Genomic DNA, 19,272 nt, shown 5'->3' with positions numbered 1-19,272 from the left:
GTCACTTCCTTCAATCCAGAAAAAAAGTAGCAATCAAATTAATATATCTTATCTTTTCAATAAGCTACATTTTATTTTATTCCTTGATTTTATTTTATATAGAAAGCTGCGGATTCAGAAACTGGATTTTGATTGGCTTGCCCAGTCAATTGAGTTTGCCAGCTGAATAGGTTTTCACATCTCCATTCTGCTAGCAGCAGGATTTTATGCTGCAGCACAAACGTGTATTTTATTTCTCAAAATAAGAGTCCCACCTGCAAAAATAAGCTAAACTTTGGAAACATTTTGCACAGAAATGCAACTACCTAGGGAAAATACATATACCAGAATACATTTAGAAAGTTTACACAAATACTTGTATGTTCAAACCAATGATGTACACTGAACACAAATATAAATGCAATATGTAAAGTGTTGGTCCCATGTTTCATGAGCTAAAATAAAAGATCTCAGACATTTTCGATATGCACAAAAAAGTGTATATTGTATATAAATCTTGAGTACCACTGATTCAGTGCATATTGTATATAAATCTTGAGTACCTCTGATTCAGTGCATATTGTATATAAATCTTGAGTACCTCTGATTCAGTGGATATTGTATATAAATCTTGAGTACCTCTGATTCAGTGCATATTGTATATAAATCTTGAGTACCACTGATTCAGTGCATGTTGTATATAAATCTTGAGTACCTCTGATCCAGTGTATGTTGTATATAAATCTTGAGTACCACTGATCCAGTGTATACTGTATATAAATCATTGGTTCAAACCTATTTAAAAGGAGGGGGAGTATGCCATGCTGCTGAATATGTATGAGAGTCCCTCTCAAAACCTAAACATATTTGATTAGTAGAGACCCTACTACTACTACTTTTTTCACCCCACTTTAGCTGAGACGGTAAGATTTTTCCCCTCTCTAGCCCAATATGTAATACAGTGTATAGAGAGGCACTAACTCCGAACATGGTTCGTTGGACAAAACCTTTGGGTAAATGAATGTTTTTTTGTTGTTGTAGGATGTTTGGATAAACGCTGCACATAAGGTAAACACAGACTTGGGAAATCTTAAACGTTTTGTTCTATGAGATCATCTTCATGAGCTAACGTAACTTTTTTGTTCATTTTGAAGCATTTATGGAATCATAAAAAAGCACATAATTGCTTCATAATTCATGAAGGTCATTAACTGACTGACTCTGTACCGGCACCCCCCTGAAAATACTGTTATTTTTTACTGCTCGTCTTTAATGACTTTTTACTTTTATCTCTTATTCTTATCTGTATTTTTTGAAACTGCACTGTCGGTTAGCGGCTCGTAAGTAAGAATTTCACTGTAAGGTCTACCTACACCTGTTGTATTTGGCGTATGTGACTAATACAATTTGATTTGATATTTCATAGAATAAAACGTATAAGATCTCCCAAGCCTGTGTTAACGTCAGATCTTTCTTTCGCGTTAATCCCATTGCCCTATTCTTTCCCAATTCATTTTCCCCATATGAATGATATATATATATATGAATGACTGAAAGAACCAGAGGTAACTCCTTTCCAGGTTTTAGGACTACAAACTGACGAGCTCTATTGGGGGCGAAGTATAAAGCAATGGAGAGGGCAGAGTAAAACGCCAGCAGCAGTCTGTGTGACACAGTCCCCCTAAACAACAAATCACATTTGGTTAGTGGAGACATTACTGAATAATTTCCACCCTACTGGCTGAGACCGATTGTGAGTTTTTTTTTCTCTACAGCACAATATCCTTAACATACCAGTCTCAACGTTTGCATTTTTTTCATTATTGGTCTTAAAAAAAAATAACATTTTGATAAATTACTTATTGCATTTTATTAGCACAATAAAGGTGGCCATTGATTGAAAATATATATATAGATATTTTGAAGCAGTTATAGATGGGTTAGCTGAAAACATTACTAAAAGGATGTGCATACTTAAATGGGACAGAAGCATGTGAGTTGTTGTGGTGCTGGTTGGCCAGATACACCACATGACCAAATGTACGTGGACAGCTGCTCGTCGAACATCTCATTCCAAATTCATGGGAATTAATATGGAGTTGGTCCCCCCTCTTTGCTGCTATAACAGCCTCCACTCTTCTGGGAAGGCTTTCCACTAGACGTTGGAACATTGCTGCAGGGACTTAATTCCATTCAGCCACAAGAGCATTAGTGAGGTCGGGCACTGATGTTGGGCGATTAGGTCTGGCTTGCAGTCAGCATTCCATTTTTCCCAAAGGTGTTCGATGGAGTTGAGGTCAGGGCTCTGTGCAGGCCAGTCAAGTTCTTCCACATTGATCTCGACAAACCATTTCTGTGTGGAAATCGCTTTGTGCATGGGGGCATTGTCATGCTGAAACAGGAAAGGGCCTTCCCCAAACTGTTGCAGAAAAGTTGAAAGCACAGAATTGTCTAGAATGTCATTGTATGCTGTAGCGTTAAGATTCCCTGCACTGGAACTAAGGGGCCCGAACAATGAAAAACAGCCCCGTACCATTATTCCTCCTCCACCAAACTTGACAGTTGTCACTATGCATTCGGGTAGGTAGCGTTCTCCTGGCATCTGCCAAACCCAGATTCTTCTGTCGGACTGCCAGATGGTGTGATTCATCACACTAGAGAACGCATTTCCACTGCTCCAGAGTCCAGTGGCGGTGAGCTTTACACGACTCCAGCTGACACTTTGCATTGCACATGGTGATCTTAGATTTGTGTCCGGCTGCTCGGCCATGGAAACCAATTTCATGAAGCTCCCGACAGACAGTTATTGTGTGCTGAAGTTGCTTCCAGAGGCAGTTTGGAACTCGGTAGTGAGTGTTGCAACCGAGGACAGATGATTTTTATGCACTACGTACTTCAGCATTCGGGGGTCCCGTTCTGTGAACTTGTGTGGCCTACCACTTCGTGGCTAGGCCGTTGTTGCTCCTAGACGTTTCCACTTCACAATAACAGCACTTACAGTTGACCAGGCACCTCTAGCAGTGCAGAAATATGATGAACTGACTTGTTGGAAAAGTGGCATCCTAAGTGCGATGTTGAAAGTCAATGAGCTCTTCTGTACAAGCCATTCTACTGCCAATGTGTGTCTATGGAGATGTATTTATGTTTTCAACAAACATTGGAGACCAAATATAGTTTATATGTTGTTAACAATCCAAGCCAACCCCGTCTGTTTGCCACATAGTTGCGTACGCCTCGGTTTTGTTGGTGTTGAAACGTGGGCTTTTAATTTGAAGGTTCTGTCATTACATATGAACGTGACGTCATCGTTTGTGCTGTTGGCAGAACGCGAGCTTCCCGACCAACATGGAGAGAAAAGGTAATTGTTATAAAGGCATAAAATACACAATTAATCTGTTTGGTTTTCACATAATATATATGAACAAACGTGATTTTAGTGTCGTATTTAAAGTTACTGTTCATTGTATCGACGTACTCTTTATGTACGAAATGTTTTGTGGAATTGCATGTCCCCTGAACGCACTGGCGCAGCTAGCTAATGCTAACTAAGCTAGTACCATCAACCTGACCCCTTAACTACAATCCATTGATTTGAATGTCATTGCAAACTATGATAAAGTAATTGAGTAAACGTGGACGGAGTCATGTATTTGTTTGTGCGATTGGCATGAGCAGATATTCAGTGAGTGGTGGTTGCACGCTAGTTAGCTGGCCAAACATCGCAGTTGTCTCTTCCTTTTTAAAAGAGGACGTTATTGAATATCTTCAACCAGTAGCTCACTTATGTAAGCTAATGCGACCACAATTTAATTTGGTCTATAGTTCGCTAACAACTGTGGCTAATGTTAGCTGGCTAATAATTAATTTGCTAGCTGGCTCACAGGCCAGCTTTCAGATGTACTTTCAGATAACGTTTCGTCCAGTGAGTCACTACATGGACACACAGCTAGATAAATATACTGCTGAAGTGATGGCTACCTAGATATTGAATACATCTCTTTCATTGCATTAGTTTTAGCTCTTCAAGCGAGGAAGAAGAGGGCAAAAGCGAAGAAGTCCAGCAAGAAGTGAGTCAATCTGCAATGCACAAACATACTGGCCAACAGCATGTGTCTAATGACGTAGTCATTTGTTGTTGTTGTTGTTTTTACCAAGGCGTTGAATCAGCTCGAGGCCCAAAGGTCCAGTTTCCGTGGTGTGCTAAAAAGTACTGACTTGACTGGTCGTTGTGGTCTGTGACAGTCACATTACTACTAGACTACACGTGCTGTCCACTCCAGACTTGCACAGCAGACTGTTCTGATTATGCAATAGCCATCTGTTTTTCTACCACACACCGTAACACATAGTTAATTATTTATTATCTGGTTGGGAATCATTGATGGACAGCAATTGTCAAACCTGGTCTCTGATTATTTTTTTAAAGCAGATTTAAGTCAGGAAGGAGACTGGAACATTCAGGAACACAACACCTCTTGGAAAGCCATTCTAGTTTGTCTTTGGCACAGAAAAATAAAAGGTTTTCAGAAGACTGAGGTGTCATGTTATTATGGGCATGCATGTTACCTGGGCTTTGCTCCTTTCATATTTATCTTTTGATTGTTACCAACTCTCCAGTCCCTGTGGGTGATACGCATACCCCATAACATGATGCTGCCACCACAACAACACTTGAAATTGCAAAAGGATCTACATTGCGTTCACTCCACATTACTGGCCAGTGTGACAAAGTGAAAACAGGGAAGCCTGAGTTAAAACAATTCCACTCCACATTACTGGCCAGTGTGACAAAGTGAAAACAGGGAAGCCTGAGTTAAAACAATTCCACTCCACATTACTGGCCAGTGTGACAAAGTGAAAACAGGGAAGCCTGAGTTAAAACAATTCCACTCCACATTACTGGCCAGTGTGACAAAGTGAAAACAGGGAAGCCTGAGTTAAAACAGTTCCACTCCACATTACTGGCCAGTGTGACAAAGTGAAAACAGGGAAGCCTGAGTTAAAACAATTCCACTCCACATTACTGGCCAGTGTGACAAAGTGAAAACAGGGAAGCCTGAGTTAAAACAATTCCACTCCACATTACTGGCCAGTGTGACTAAGTGAAAACAGGGAAGCCTGAGTTAAAACAATTCCACTCCACATTACTGGCCAGTGTGACTAAGTGAAAACAGGGAAGCCTGAGTTAAAACAATTCCACTCCACATTACTGGCCAGTGTGACTAAGTGAAAACAGGGAAGCCTGAGTTAAAACAATTCCACTCCACATTACTGGCCAGTGTGACTAAGTGAAAACAGGGAAGCCTGAGTTAAAACAATTCCACTCCAAATCATCCATTCTGTTTTCTAAAAGGCTGTTAAGTAATAAATAAGATAACATGGCAAAGACATCAACTTTTTGACCTAAATTACAAACTACAGCTTTGTTTCAAATCCGAAGCAACACACAACCGAATGAAACACTCTGTATTTTCAAGTGTTGTTTTGGCAGCATTAAGGGTCTGACCGTTATAAACAAAATGAATAATTTTACCCCTCACAATTTATATCACTGTGCCGTTATCACAAAACAGATTATTTTCTGTGTTATAACCTAACGAGACAATAAGTCTATATAGACCTGGGGGAAAGTTGTGTAAAGATACAGTCAGCAATATGACGTAGATGCTGAAAGAAAACAGAATAGTGGGTCAACTTCTCTGCTGGCGTGTTTCCCCTGGCTATGCATGAAGCCAACCTGTGCACATGCGCAGATACTGTGTGAGAGTGAAGTATTGCATCTTGCTCATTTCAATATCCTAGCCTGTTCATCGATGATAGGCCCTGCTTTCCTGAAGTTGAGAGAAATTGCAAACCATGAAATTGCAAGATACAGCTTTTGGTTGTTGATAATGGGCCTCGTGCACGGTTCTGACTCTCTGCATGGTAGCTGACCTGCCTATACTGATAATGGGCCTAGTGCACGGTTCTGACTCTGCATGGTGGCTGACCTGCCTATACTGATAGATAGGCCTAGTGCATTGTTCTGACTCTCTACATGGTGGCTGACCTGCCTATACTGATAGATAGGCCTAGTGCATTGTTCTGACTCTGCATGGTGGCTGACCTGCCTATACTGATAGATAGTCAGAACCATGCACTAGGCCTGTCTGCATGGTGGCTGATCTACCTATACTGATAGATAGTCAGAACCATGCACTAGGCCTGTCTGCATGGTGGCTGACCTGCCTATACTGATAGATAGGCCTAGTGCATTGTTCTGACTCTGCATGGTGGCTGACCTGCCTATACTGATAGATAGTCAGAACCATGCACTAGGCCTGTCTGCATGGTGGCTGACCTGCCTATACTGATAGATAGTCAGAACCATGCACTAGGCCTGTCTGCATGGTGGCTGACCTGCCTATACTGATAGATAGTCAGAACTATGCACTAGGCCTGTCTGCATGGTGGCTGACCTGCCTATACTGATAGATAGTCAGAACCATGCACTAGGCCTGTCTGCATGGTGGCTGACCTGCCTATACTGATAGATAGTCAGAACCATGCACTAGGCCTGTCTGCATGGTGGCTGACCTGCCTATACTGTGCCCCTCTCCTCTCTCTCCGTCCCTCGCTAGCTCACTATAAAAGATTCAAGTGTTGGTGTTCTTGGAAGTACTGCGACTAATCAGTCTCCCCCGTTCCAAAAGTTCTGAATCTTAGGAGTCGATTCCTTGCGGAATTGGGAGTCGAGGAAGCAATTATTTTGGCGTCCTCCACTACAACATAGTGTTGGGATAAATGCTGAACTGAAGGTCTGAGGTTATCCTAGGCTGATGATATCTTATACGTTTTGTTCTGATTATATGAGTCAGATCTCCTATGCTTGTTTAGCACAGGCCTTATTTTCAGTGTTTATAATACATTCAAATAAACATTAATTTCCCCATTGGCTTTGACCAACGAACTATGGCTGAGTTGTTGCCGAGAAAACGACGCCATTACTATTACTCTCTCTTCTTACATGCCAAAGACACCGCCTACACCTCTCCTCTTTCCAAGAGGGGTTGAGGGTTCCTGTTTTCATGACACTGACCAGGTGGATCCAGGTGAAAGCTATGATCCCTTATTGATGTCACTTGTTAAATCCACTTCAATCAGTGTAGATGAAGGGGAGGAGACAGGTTAAATAAGGATTTTTAAGCTTTGAGATTAATTGTTTGTGTGTGCCATTCAGAGGGGCGTTGTAGGTGCCAGGCGCACCGGTTTGTGTCAACCCAATATTAAGGCGTTCTTAATGTTTTGTGTACACAGTAGGCCTAGTGCATTGTTCTGACTCTGCATGGCGGTGATATAGACAATACAGTGTATGCTTTGTGTGAAGTTTCTGAGAACTTTGAATGGCACCTGTCCTTTTGGTTTCAATAGCAGCAGTTGATTCATTACAGGCTTTGAGTGTTTGAACTATATGGCAGGAGGAGGAGGCAGGAGGAATACAGCGTATCTATTCTCTGTAGGCAGGAGGAATACAGCGTGTCTATTCTCTGTAGGCAGGAGGAATACAGCGTGTCTATTCTCTGTAGGCAGGAGGAATACAGCGTGTCTATTTTCTGGAGGCAGGAGGAATACAGCGTGTCTATTCTCTGTAGGCAGGAGGAATACAGCGTGTCTATTCTCTGTAGGCAGGAGGAATACAGCGTGTCTATTTTCTGGAGGCAGGAGGAATACAGCGTGTCTATTCTCTGTAGGCAGGAGGAATACAGCGTGTCTATTCTCTGTAGGCAGGAGGAATACAGCGTGTCTATTCTCTGTAGGCAGGAGGAATACAGCGTGTCTATTCTCTGTAGGCAGGAGGAATACAGCGTGTCTATTCTCTGTAGGCAGGAGGAATACAGCGTGTCTATTCTCTGTAGGCAGGAGGAATACAGCGTGTCTATTCTCTGGAGGCAGGAGGAATACAGCGTGTCTATTCTCTGTAGGCAGGAGGAATACAGCGTGTCTATTCTCTGTAGGCAGGAGGAATACAGCGTGTATATTCTCTGGAGGCAGGAGGAATACAGCGTGTCTATTCTCTGGAGGCAGGAGGAATACAGCGTGTCTATTCTCTGGAGGCAGGAGGAATACAGCGTGTCTATTCTCTGTAGGCAGGAGGAATACAGCGTGTCTATTCTCTGGAGGCAGGAGGAATACAGCGTGTCTATTCTCTGGAGGCAGGAGGAATACAGCATATCTGGACATGTCATGAGCTAATAATATCAATATTTACATAGTGACATCACACCTGTGGTTGTGACTCTGACCACGGCACGCCCAAGTCAGATATGGGCGTCTGAATCCATACAGCAGGGCCACTCCTGGGGGTCTGAATCCATACCGCAGGGCTACTCCTGGGGGTCTGAATCCATACAGCATGACCACTCCCGGGGGTCTGAATCCATACAGCAGGGCCACTCCTGGGGGTCTGAATCCATACAGCAGGGCTACTCCTGGGGGTCTGAATCCATACAGCAGGGCCACTCCTGGGTGTCTGAATCCATACAGCAGGGCCACTCCTGGGGGTCTGAATCCATACAGCAGGGCTACTCCTGGGGGTCTGAATCCATACAGCAGGGCCACTCCTGGGGGTCTGACTCCATACAGCAGGGCTACTCCTGGGGGTCTGAATCCATACAGCATGACCACTCCTGGGGGTCTGAATCCATACAGCAGGGCTACTCCTGGGGGTCTGAATCCATACAGCATGACCACTCCTGGGGGTCTGAATCCATACCGCAGGGCTACTCCTGGGGGTCTGAATCCATACAGCATGACCACTCCTGGGGGTCTGAATCCATACAGCAGGGCTACTCCTGGGGGTCTGAATCCATACAGCAGGGCCACTCCTGGGGGTCTGAATCCATACAGCAGGGCCACTCCTGGGGGTCTGAATCCATACAGCAGGGCCACTCCTGGGGGTCTGACTCCATACAGCAGGGCTACTCCTGGGGGTCTGAATCCATACAGCAGGGCCACTCCTGGGGGTCTGAATCCATACAGCAGGGCCACTCCTGGGGGTCTGAATCCATACAGCAGGGCCACTCCTGGGGGTCTGAATCCATACAGCAGGGCCACTCCTGGGGGTCTGAATCCATACAGCAGGGCCACTCCTGGGGGTCTGAATCCATACAGCAGGGCTACTCCTGGGGGTCTGAATCCATACAGCAGGGCCACTCCTGGGGGTCTGAATCCATACAGCAGGGCCACTCCTGGGGGTCTGAATCCATACAGCAGGGCCACTCCTGGGGGTCTGAATCCATACAGCAGGGCCACTCCTGGGGGTCTGACTCCATACAGCAGGGCCACTCCTGGGGGTCTGACTCCATACAGCAGGGCTACTCCTGGGGGTCTGACTCCATACAGCAGGGCTACTCCTGGGGGTCTGACTCCATACAGCAGGGCTACTCCTGGGGGTCTGACTCCATACAGCAGGGCCACTCCTGGGGGTCTGAATGCACTTCTGTTTTTGTTTTGTTTCCATTTGACAGTTACTTGTACTCAGTTAATTTCTTAATTGGTGTCCCAGGTCTACAGTAAACCAGTCCCTAATTATATATCACAAGATTTAAAGCGGCCAGAAGTTACTGGGTCAGATTAAAGTATCCCACGACAGCTACACCAGTTTAGTACACATGTTGGTGACTCTTGGCCCTGTCCAGAATGACATTATACCTCAAGTAATCCTATAACACCCATAATTAATATTGTGAATGATGTACAGTATTTTAGTAAATCCTGTTTAGGGTTGCAAAGGGTTGGAAACTTTCTGGTAAATTTGTGGTATTTTTCCAGTAATTTTCCATGGGAAGTTAAGCCTGGGAATTTGGGGAATTTTGCGTAAATTCATTAAAAAAAAGTTAGCTTATAACAAACAGTGAATCTTTTTTTGTGGGATACAAAAAAGGCAATTCTAGGTTTTGTGGCATATTTTGGTTGAATTATCCCCAATTCAATGGAATTACAACCCACTGCATGCACAGTGCATTCTCCCATCACATGTACAGCTGATTCTCAAGATCTTGCCCACTAATGAGATGCTATTGAGCCCACACTACTATACTGTCTGACTACATGCATTCTGGTAAGTTTTGATTACAATTCTGGGTGGGGTGAATATATTTTATTACATGCATTATTTTTTTGTTAACTAGTAAATAGTAGCCTACAGCAAAGTGTGTTGAAATCATTTTTAACTTGTTGACAATTTCTGCTAGTTAGTTTTTGCTACCATGTGGGGGTTTGCTTGCTTGAGCCTGCTAACTGAGGAGTGTTAATTCACCTGTTTCCATGCATGTTTAATTTTTTTCTTATCTTTACAGGAAAATGCCACGGGGCACTATCTGGTGTGTGGAGATGTTTCACTGCATCTAATGTAGAAGGAAAAGCTGTGTACTTTTGCAAATACTGTGCCAAATCATATGTGAAGAATGCAACAAAGATACAGAATTATCTGGCCACGTGCATAAAGTTCCCTCTGCGCTCAACAAGCAACCTCTGACAAAAGTCCCTCTACTTCTATTCGAGGTGAAAATGAGCATCCTGTCTGGTGCAGAGATCAACAAGGCCTATGGTGTCATCACTACCGTGTCTTGCCACGATCTGGATGAGGGAAAGGTTCTTGGCAGTCTGGAAAAGTACACTTCTAAAGCAAGGGCTTTGGGATGGAGATGCAATATGGCAGTCGTGCCAACATATCTCATCAGCCAACTGGTGGAAGGGACTTTGTGGATCTGAGGCTCTTTCCCCTGTTGCCTCAATCATCCTCCAAATCCCACCAACATCAGCCGCCTCAGACTGCAACTGGTCCTTGCCTGGGAACACACACACCAAATTATGCAACAGGCGGACCAATACAAGAGTTTACAAAATGGTGGCCATCTGGGCAAATATGAGGCTTTTTTGAACCTGACAACGAGCCATCATCAACAAGGTTGGAAAGTGACAATGAAGATGAGGCCTCAGAGTCAGATGTTCAAGAGGTGGACATTGAGGAGGTCCAGGGAGAAGACATGGAAGCCTGAGAGGAAGACAACCAAAGCTTTAGTTTCTAGACTATCATTTTACAGATGTATGTTGACAACGATTTTGGGAGATGTGATGGATCATTCAATATTCCCTTTGTTGTTCAGTGAAATCATCCCATGAAGAGTCGACTCATTTAATTAGTTCAATTAGTTACTAAATTATATATATTTTTCTATTAGAAGGATTTAATCATTTGCAATTGTCTATTTATGATAAGAAACATTTTACGTCTCCATATGATATGGTAAATATCTACATTTTAAATGGTATTAATATTCATTTGCATATATTTCCGTGAATTCCCATATATTCCTGTTTAATTACCACGGAATGTTTCCTTCTCCTGAATGTTCCCCAAAATGTGCAGCCCTTGTCCTATTATAGAAAGAATGAAGATGGTTGTGGTTTATCCCCAACAGCCAAGCCGACCCACACTATGCCATCGCGCATTGCAGACGTCCTATGTTATGTAATGCCTATCTGCTGTGCTGCTATATTTATAGCAGCAGGAGAACGATGAAGTTCGCAGCAGGGGTTAACTGAAGCGTGACATTATGGATGGTGGAAATGCCCGGCCCATTAAGGCATTATCAGAGCTTATGGCAGTTTCTGCACTCAGAACAACACAGCCTAGTCTCGTCTGCACTCAGAACAACACAGCCTAGTCTCGTCTGCACCCAGAACAACACAGCCTAGTCTCGTCTGCACCCAGAACAACACAGCCTAGTCTCGTCTGCACTCAGAACAACACAGCCTAGTCTCGTCTGCACTCAGAACAACACAGCCTAGTCTCGTCTGCACCCAGAACAACACAGCCTAGTCTCGTCTGCACTCAGAACAACACAGCCTAGTCTCGTCTGCACCCAGAACAACACAGCCTAGTCTCGTCTGCACCCAGAACAACACAGCCTAGTCTCGTCTGCACCCAGAACAACACAGCCTAGTCTCGTCTGCACCCAGAACAACACAGCCTAGTCTCGTCTGCACCCAGAACAACACAGCCTAGTCTCGTCTGCACCCAGAACAACACAGCCTAGTCTCGTCTGCACCCAGAACAACACAGCCTAGTCTCGTCTGCACTCAGAACAACACAGCCTAGTCTCGTCTGCACTCAGAACAACACAGCCTAGTCTCGTCTGCACTCAGAACAACACAGCCTAGTCTCGTCTGCACCCAGAACAACACAGCCTAGTCTCGTCTGCACCCAGAACAACACAGCCTAGTCTCGTCTGCACCCAGAACAACACAGCCTAGTCTCGTCTGCACCCAGAACAACACAGCCTAGTCTCGTCTGCACCCAGAACAACACAGCCTAGTCTCGTCTGCACCCAGAACAACACAGCCTAGTCTCGTCTGCACTCAGAACAACACGGCCTAGTCTCGTCTGCACCCAGAACAACACGGCCTAGTCTCGTCTGCACCCAGAACAACACGGCCTAGTCTCGTCTGCACCCAGAACAACACGGCCTAGTCTCGTCTGCACCCAGAACAACACAGCCTAGTCTCGTCTGCACCCAGAACAACACAGCCTAGTCTCGTCTGCACCCAGAACAACACAGCCTAGTCTCGTCTGCACTCAGAACAACACAGCCTAGTCTCGTCTGCACCCAGAACAACACAGCCTAGTCTCGTCTGCACCCAGAACAACACAGCCTAGTCTCGTCTGCACCCAGAACAACACAGCCTAGTCTCGTCTGCACCCAGAACAACACAGCCTAGTCTCGTCTGCACCCAGAACAACACAGCCTAGTCTCGTCTGCACCCAGAACAACACAGCCTAGTCTCGTCTGCACCCAGAACAACACAGCCTAGTCTCGTCTGCACCCAGAACAACACAGCCTAGTCTCGTCTGCACTCAGAACAACACAGCCTAGTCTCGTCTGCACCCAGAACAACACAGCCTAGTCTCGTCTGCACCCAGAACAACACATCCTAGAGTTCTGGCAAATACTTTTTGTATTTTTCTAACAATGGATATCCTCTCTGTAGTCATCCTATGTATGTGAATAACTTGAGTTTATTTTGAGAGCAGTAAGGCAGTTAGCTGGCTGTCACTGCTTTGGGATGTCTTGAATGTAAAGGGCAACAGTCCTGTATCAAATGTCAGTGTAAATGCCAAGGCAAGTCACTCATCTCTAGGGGGAAAAGTTTGTCATCCATGGGAAAATGTCTATTTTTATGGAAAGGGATGGTTATAATTTAATACTGCATTTATTAGCGTGCAAGACGATGTTAAAATGCGATAATCGATAATGATATTTTGTTATTATTTTACTGTAGTTACTTGCATCACTCATACTAGACTGTCCTCCAGGCAGCCAGCCCACCCCAGGGGGACAGAGTCCCAGCAGCAACCTGAAACAGGGGCCTCTATGTTCTAAAAACAGTGCTTTCAGAAAGTTTTCTTCCATGTTTTGTTGTTAAAGCCCGAATTCAGAATTGATTACGTAGATTTTTTTTTCTTTCTCTCTCGCCTATCTAAACACACAATAACCCATAAGGACCAAGTGAAAGCATGTTTTTTAGAAATATTAGCAAATGTATTGAACATTTAAATACAGAAATCTCATTTGCATAAGTATTCACACCCCTTGAGTCAATACTTTGTAGAAGCACCTTTGGTGGCGATTATAGCTTTGAGTTGTCTTGGGTATGTCTGTCAGTTTTGAGTCGTCTTGATTTGGGGATTTTCTCAAGCTCTGTTAAGTTCAATGTGGCGCAGCGGTGAACAGCAATCTTCAAGTCTTTCCACAGATTTTCAATGGCATTCAAGTCTGGGCTTTGGCTGGGCCACTCAAGGACTTTCACATTCTTGTTCTGAAGCCATTCCAACGTTGCTTTGGGTCATTGCCCTGTTGGAACGTAAAATCTTCGCCCCAGCCTGTCGTTGGCACTCTGAAGCAAGTTATCATCAACGATTTGTCTGTATTTGGTTCCATTCATTGTTCCCTCTATCCTTACCAGTCTCCCAGTCCCCGCTGCTGAAAAGCATCCCCATAGCATGATGTTGCCACCACCATGCTTCACGGTAGGGATGGTGTTAGATGGGTGACGAGCTGTCCCTGGTTTTCTCCAGACGTGGCGATTTGCATTCAGGCCAAAGTTCCATTTTATTTCTCATTAGACCTTATGCTCGAAGTCTCTCACGTGCCTAATTGCAAACTCCAAGCATGCTGTCATGTACCATTTTTCTCAGGAGTGGCGTCCGTCTGGCCACTCTCCCTTAAATCCCAGATGGATGAAGTGCTATAGAGACTGTTGTTCTTCTGGAAGGTTCTCCCACCTCAGCCTTGGAACTCTGTACTTCTGTCAGTGGTCATTTGGTTCTTGGTCACCTCCCTGACCAAGGTCCTTCTTGCCCTGTTGCGTAGTTTGGTGAGACGGCCAGCTCTAATCAGAGTCTGGGTAGTTAAATATTTTTTTATATTCCCCAATGATGGAGACCACTGTGCTCTTGGAAACTTACAACTCTATAGAATCTTTTAAAACCCTTTCCCCAGGTATGCCTCATCACAATTCTATTAATTTATTTTATTTAACCTTTATTAAACTAGGCAAGTCGGTTAAAAACAAATTCTTATTTACAATGGCGGCCTAGGAACAGTGGGTTAACTGCCTTGTTAAGGAGCAGAATGACAGATTTTTAACCTTGTCAGCTCGGGAATTCGATCTAGTAACTTTTTTGTTACTGGCCCAAAGCTTTAACCACTAGGCTACCTGTTACCCCTATCTATCTCAGAGATCTACGGACAAATCCTTGGATTTCATGCTATAGTTTCTGCACTGACATGCACTGTTAACAATAGGACCTTTTTATATAGACAGGTTGTGTTGTTACGTCCGAACAATTGAATTGGCTACAGGTGGACTCCAATATAACGACGTCTCAAGAATGATCAAAGGAAATTGGATGCACCTGAGCTCAAATGTGGAGTGGCCTAGCAAAGGGGTGTGAATACTTATGTAAATTTGATTTCTGTATTTTATTTTCAATATGTTTGCGAAATTGTCTAAACATGTTTTCAATTTGTGTGTAGGTGGGTGAAAAGTATATTTAATCCATTTTGAATTCAGGCTGTAACACAAGAATGTGGAATAAGTCAAGGGGTATGAATAGTTTCTGAAGGCTCTATGTTATGTTATTATACTATTATACCGTCATAACATTCATGTGGGTCTTCCAGGCATCCTGCCCACCCCAGGGGTACAGCAGCCCAGCAGCAGCCCCAGCCAGAGGCCTCTCCCCAGGAGCCAGATGAGCCTGAGGAGATCCTAGGCTCTGATGACGAGGAGCAGGAAGACCCCAACGATTACTGCAAAGGTGAGTTGCCCTTATATACACTCGATGTCCTAGAGGTCTTCCAGGAAGTACCCGAGACTCGGTTGCCACGGAACCCGGATCTGGGTGAAAATAAGTGAAATACCGACAGTATCTCAAATTTATATTTGAAGAGTTTAGTTACAAAACTTAAATGCAAATTTCACATTTACTTTAAAAATTAAAAATAAAGGGAGAGACGAAGGTTGAAAGTCATGCGTCCTCCGATACAAAACCCAACCAAGCCGCACTGCTTCTTAACACAGCGCCATCCAACCTGGAAGCCAGCCGCACCAATGTGTCGGAGGAAACACCGTGCACCTGGCAACCTTGGTTAGCGTGCACTGCGCCAGGCACACCACAGGAGTCACTGGTGCGCGATGAGACAATGATTTCCCTACCGGCCAAACCCTCCCTAACCCGGACGACACTAGGTCAATTGTGCGTCGCCCCACGAACCTCCCGGTCACGGCCGGTTACGACAGAGCCTGGGCGCGTGTGTGTGTGTAATATATATATATATATTTCACATTATTAGTCCTAATAACAAAATAATGAATGTTGAACTTGCTTTTCTTCTGTCTCCATTCTCCCTCTCCTGTTTGTCTAGGTGGCTACCACCATGTAAAGATAGGAGACCTGTTTAATGGGAGGTACCATGTGATCAGGAAGCTGGGCTGGGGACACTTCTCCACTGTGTGGCTGGCCTGGGACATACAGTAAGAGCGTCTTGTCCTCTGTTTCTCTCTGTTAACACACATGCAAAGGTGGATGTTTTCTTTGAGCACATTTTGAAATGGCACTGTATTGGCTCACAGCCATACAGTGGGGCAACAAGGTATTTAGTCAGCCACCAATTGTGCAAGTTCTCACACTTAAAAAGATACTTATTTTCCACCATAATTTGCAAATAAATTCATTGAAAATCCTACAATGTGATTTTCTGGAGAAAGAAAATCTAATTTTGCCTGTCATAGTTGAAGTGTACCTATGATGAAAATTACAGGCCTCATCTTTTTAAGTGGGAGAACTTGCACAATTGGTGGCTGACTAAATTTTTTTTGCCTCACTGTAAGTATTGGGCTATATAAGGAATATAGGGTGCATTTGGGACAGAGAGACTGTCATCTGTGTCAGCTTGACTGACTTGACAGTCTGTGTTGTAGGGTGAAGCGGTTTGTGGCTATGAAGGTTGTGAAGAGTGCAGAGCATTACACCGAGACAGCCGTGGATGAGATCAAACTGCTCAGATCTGTGAGTACTACCTTAACAGTCATTTATACCCAACATAACATCAGGCTGATGTTTTCATCTGTAAAATGCCTCCCTTTATTCTCCTCTATTTTCCTTTCAGACACATTTGTTTTGATTTTTTTTAAATCCTGACTTTGCTTCGTAGGTGAGAAACACGGACCCTGACGATCCCAAGAGGGAGATGGTGGTTCAGCTACTGGATGACTTCAAGATCTCCGGCGTCAACGGGACTCATGTGTGCATGGTGTTTGAGGTGCTGGGGCACCACCTACTGAAGTGGATCATCAAGTCCAACTACCAGGGCCTTCCACTGCCCTGCGTCAAGAGCATCATACGCCAGGTAACTAGTACCAAGAGCAACACGCGACGGGTAACTAGTAGCAAGAGCAACACGCGACGGGTAACTAGTAGCAAGAGCAACACGTGACGGGTAACTAGTAGCAAGAGCAACACGTGACAGGTAACTAGTAGTAAGAGCAACACATGACGGGTAACTAGTAGTAAGAGCAACACGTGACGGGTAACTAGTAGCAACACGTGACTGGTAACTAGTAGCAAGAGCAACACGTGACGGGTAACTAGTAGTAAGAGCAACACATGACGGGTAACTAGTAGTAAGAGCAACACGTGACGGGTAACTAGTAGCAACACGTGACTGGTAACTAGTAGCAAGAGCATCATGCAACGGGTAACTAGTAGCAAGAGCAACACGTGACGGGTAACTAGTAGTAAGAGCAACACATGACGGGTAACTAGTAGTAAGAGCAACACGTGACGGGTAACTAGTAGCAACACGTGACTGGTAACTAGTAGCAAGAGCAACACGTGACGGGTAACTAGTAGCAAGAGCATCATGCAACGGGTAACTAGTAGCAAGAGCAACACGTGACGGGTAACTAGTAGTAAGAGCAACACGTGACGGGTAACTAGTAGTAAGAGCAACACATGACGGGTAACTAGTAGTAAGAGCAACACGTGACGGGTAACTAGTAGCAACACGTGACTGGTAACTAGTAGCAAGAGCAACACGTGGCGGGTAACTAGTAGCAAGAGCATCATGCAACGGGTAACTAGTAGCAAGAGCAACACGTGACGGGTAACTAGTAGCAAGAGCAACACGCGACGGGTAACTAGTAGTAAGAGCGACACGCGACGGGTAACTAGTAGCAACACGTGACGGGTAACTAGTAGCCATAGCAACACGCGGCGGGTAACTAGTACCTTGGCTACCCTAATCTCAGAATCCAGAACCAAATATTGCGTGTGCTACCTAGCTAGCTACTCGAATCCACATTTATTTAAACAATGTGTGATGAGAGACATTGTTTCCCCCTATAAGTGTTTGTGGATGTTTGAAGGTTTTACTTGCCATATCTGATATGTGGTTGTTTTATCTTCCTTTAATTGGATGTAGTGAAAGTAAATCACGCTGGATAAGAGACTAAAATGTCATTTATGTCATGTTATTCAGGTTCTCCAAGGCCTGGACTACCTTCACACCAAGTGTGAGATCATCCACACTGACATCAAGCCAGAGAACATCCTGCTGACGGTGAATGAGCCTTATGTGAGGAGGCTGGCAGCAGAGGCTACAGAGTGGCAGAAAGCAGGGGCTCCCCCTCCCTCAGGGTCCGCAGGTAGGGGCTATACACATAGTACACACTGAGTACTGTGATGCAGTGCCCTACTTCCAGTTTATTGGGAGGCCCTGCTTTTTCTGGGTTTGGGCACAAGGTTATTATTGGTTTGTATTCTTACTTGGCTCTGTCTCTTTTCAGTCAGCACAGCACCAGCTCCAAAAGCAGTAAGTTGTCTCTGCTTGAGATTTGTTTGTCGTTACTAAACCCCTTTTGTTGTTACTGAATCCCTGTTGTTGTTACTAAACCCCTGTTGTTACTAAACCCCTGTTGTTGTTACTGAACCCCTGTTGTTGTTGTTACTGAACCCCTGTTGTTGTTGTTACTGAACGCCTGTTGTTGTTGTTACTGAACCCCTGTTGTTACTGAACCAATGTTGTTGTTACTGAACCCCTGTTGTTGTTACTGAACCCCTGTTGTTGTTACTGAACCCCTGTCGTTGTTACTGAACCCCTGTCGTTGTTACTGAACCCCTGTCGTTGTTACTGAACCCCTGTCGTTGTTACTGAACCCCTGTCGTTGTTACTGAACCCCTGTCGTTGTTACTGAACCCCTGTCGTTGTTACTGAACCCCTGTCGTTGTTACTGAACCCCTGTCGTTGTTACTGAACCCCTGTCGTTGTTACTGAACCCCTGTCGTTGTTACTGAACCCCTGTCGTTGTTACTGAACCCCTGTCGTTGTTACTGAACCCCTGTCGTTACTGAACCCCTGTCGTTACTGAACCCCTGAACCCCTGTCGTTGTTGTTACTGAACCCCTGTCGTTGTTGTTACTGAACCCCTGTCGTTGTTGTTACTGAACCCCTGTCGTTGTTGTTACTGAACCCCTGTCGTTGTTGTTACTGAACCCCTGTCGTTGTTGTTACTGAACCCCTGTCGTTGTTGTTACTGAACCCCTGTCGTTGTTGTTACTGAACCCCTGTCGTTGTTGTTACTGAACCCCTGTCGTTGTTGTTACTGAACCCCTGTCGTTGTTGTTACTGAACCCCTGTCGTTGTTGTTACTGAACCCCTGTCGTTGTTGTTACTGAACCCCTGTCGT

At 44.6% G+C, this 19,272-nt stretch overlaps 1 protein-coding gene across 2 annotated transcripts in view; it reads left to right on the top strand.

Moving 5' to 3' along the window:
• Positions 1-3,223: 3,223 nt before the first annotated feature.
• LOC118360451 (SRSF protein kinase 1-like) overlaps positions 3,224-19,272 on the top strand; it is a 39,448-nt gene continuing 23,399 nt past the window's right edge. For both annotated transcript variants that reach the window (XM_052484732.1, XM_052484733.1), the window contains exons 1-8: positions 3,224-3,337; positions 3,992-4,046; positions 15,207-15,343; positions 15,951-16,059; positions 16,507-16,594; positions 16,740-16,934; positions 18,066-18,231; positions 18,373-18,398. In XM_052484732.1, coding sequence (XP_052340692.1) covers positions 3,325-3,337; positions 3,992-4,046; positions 15,207-15,343; positions 15,951-16,059; positions 16,507-16,594; positions 16,740-16,934; positions 18,066-18,231; positions 18,373-18,398 — 789 coding nt within the window. In that variant the 5' untranslated portion in view covers positions 3,224-3,324. The remainder of the gene's footprint in view (positions 3,338-3,991; positions 4,047-15,206; positions 15,344-15,950; positions 16,060-16,506; positions 16,595-16,739; positions 16,935-18,065; positions 18,232-18,372; positions 18,399-19,272) is intronic.

The sequence above is a fragment of the Oncorhynchus keta genome, chromosome 28 (genome assembly GCF_023373465.1).
Source record: "Oncorhynchus keta strain PuntledgeMale-10-30-2019 chromosome 28, Oket_V2, whole genome shotgun sequence".
Classification (NCBI taxonomy): Eukaryota; Metazoa; Chordata; class Actinopteri; order Salmoniformes; family Salmonidae; genus Oncorhynchus; species Oncorhynchus keta.
This window is presented reverse-complemented; position numbering and strand designations above follow the sequence as displayed.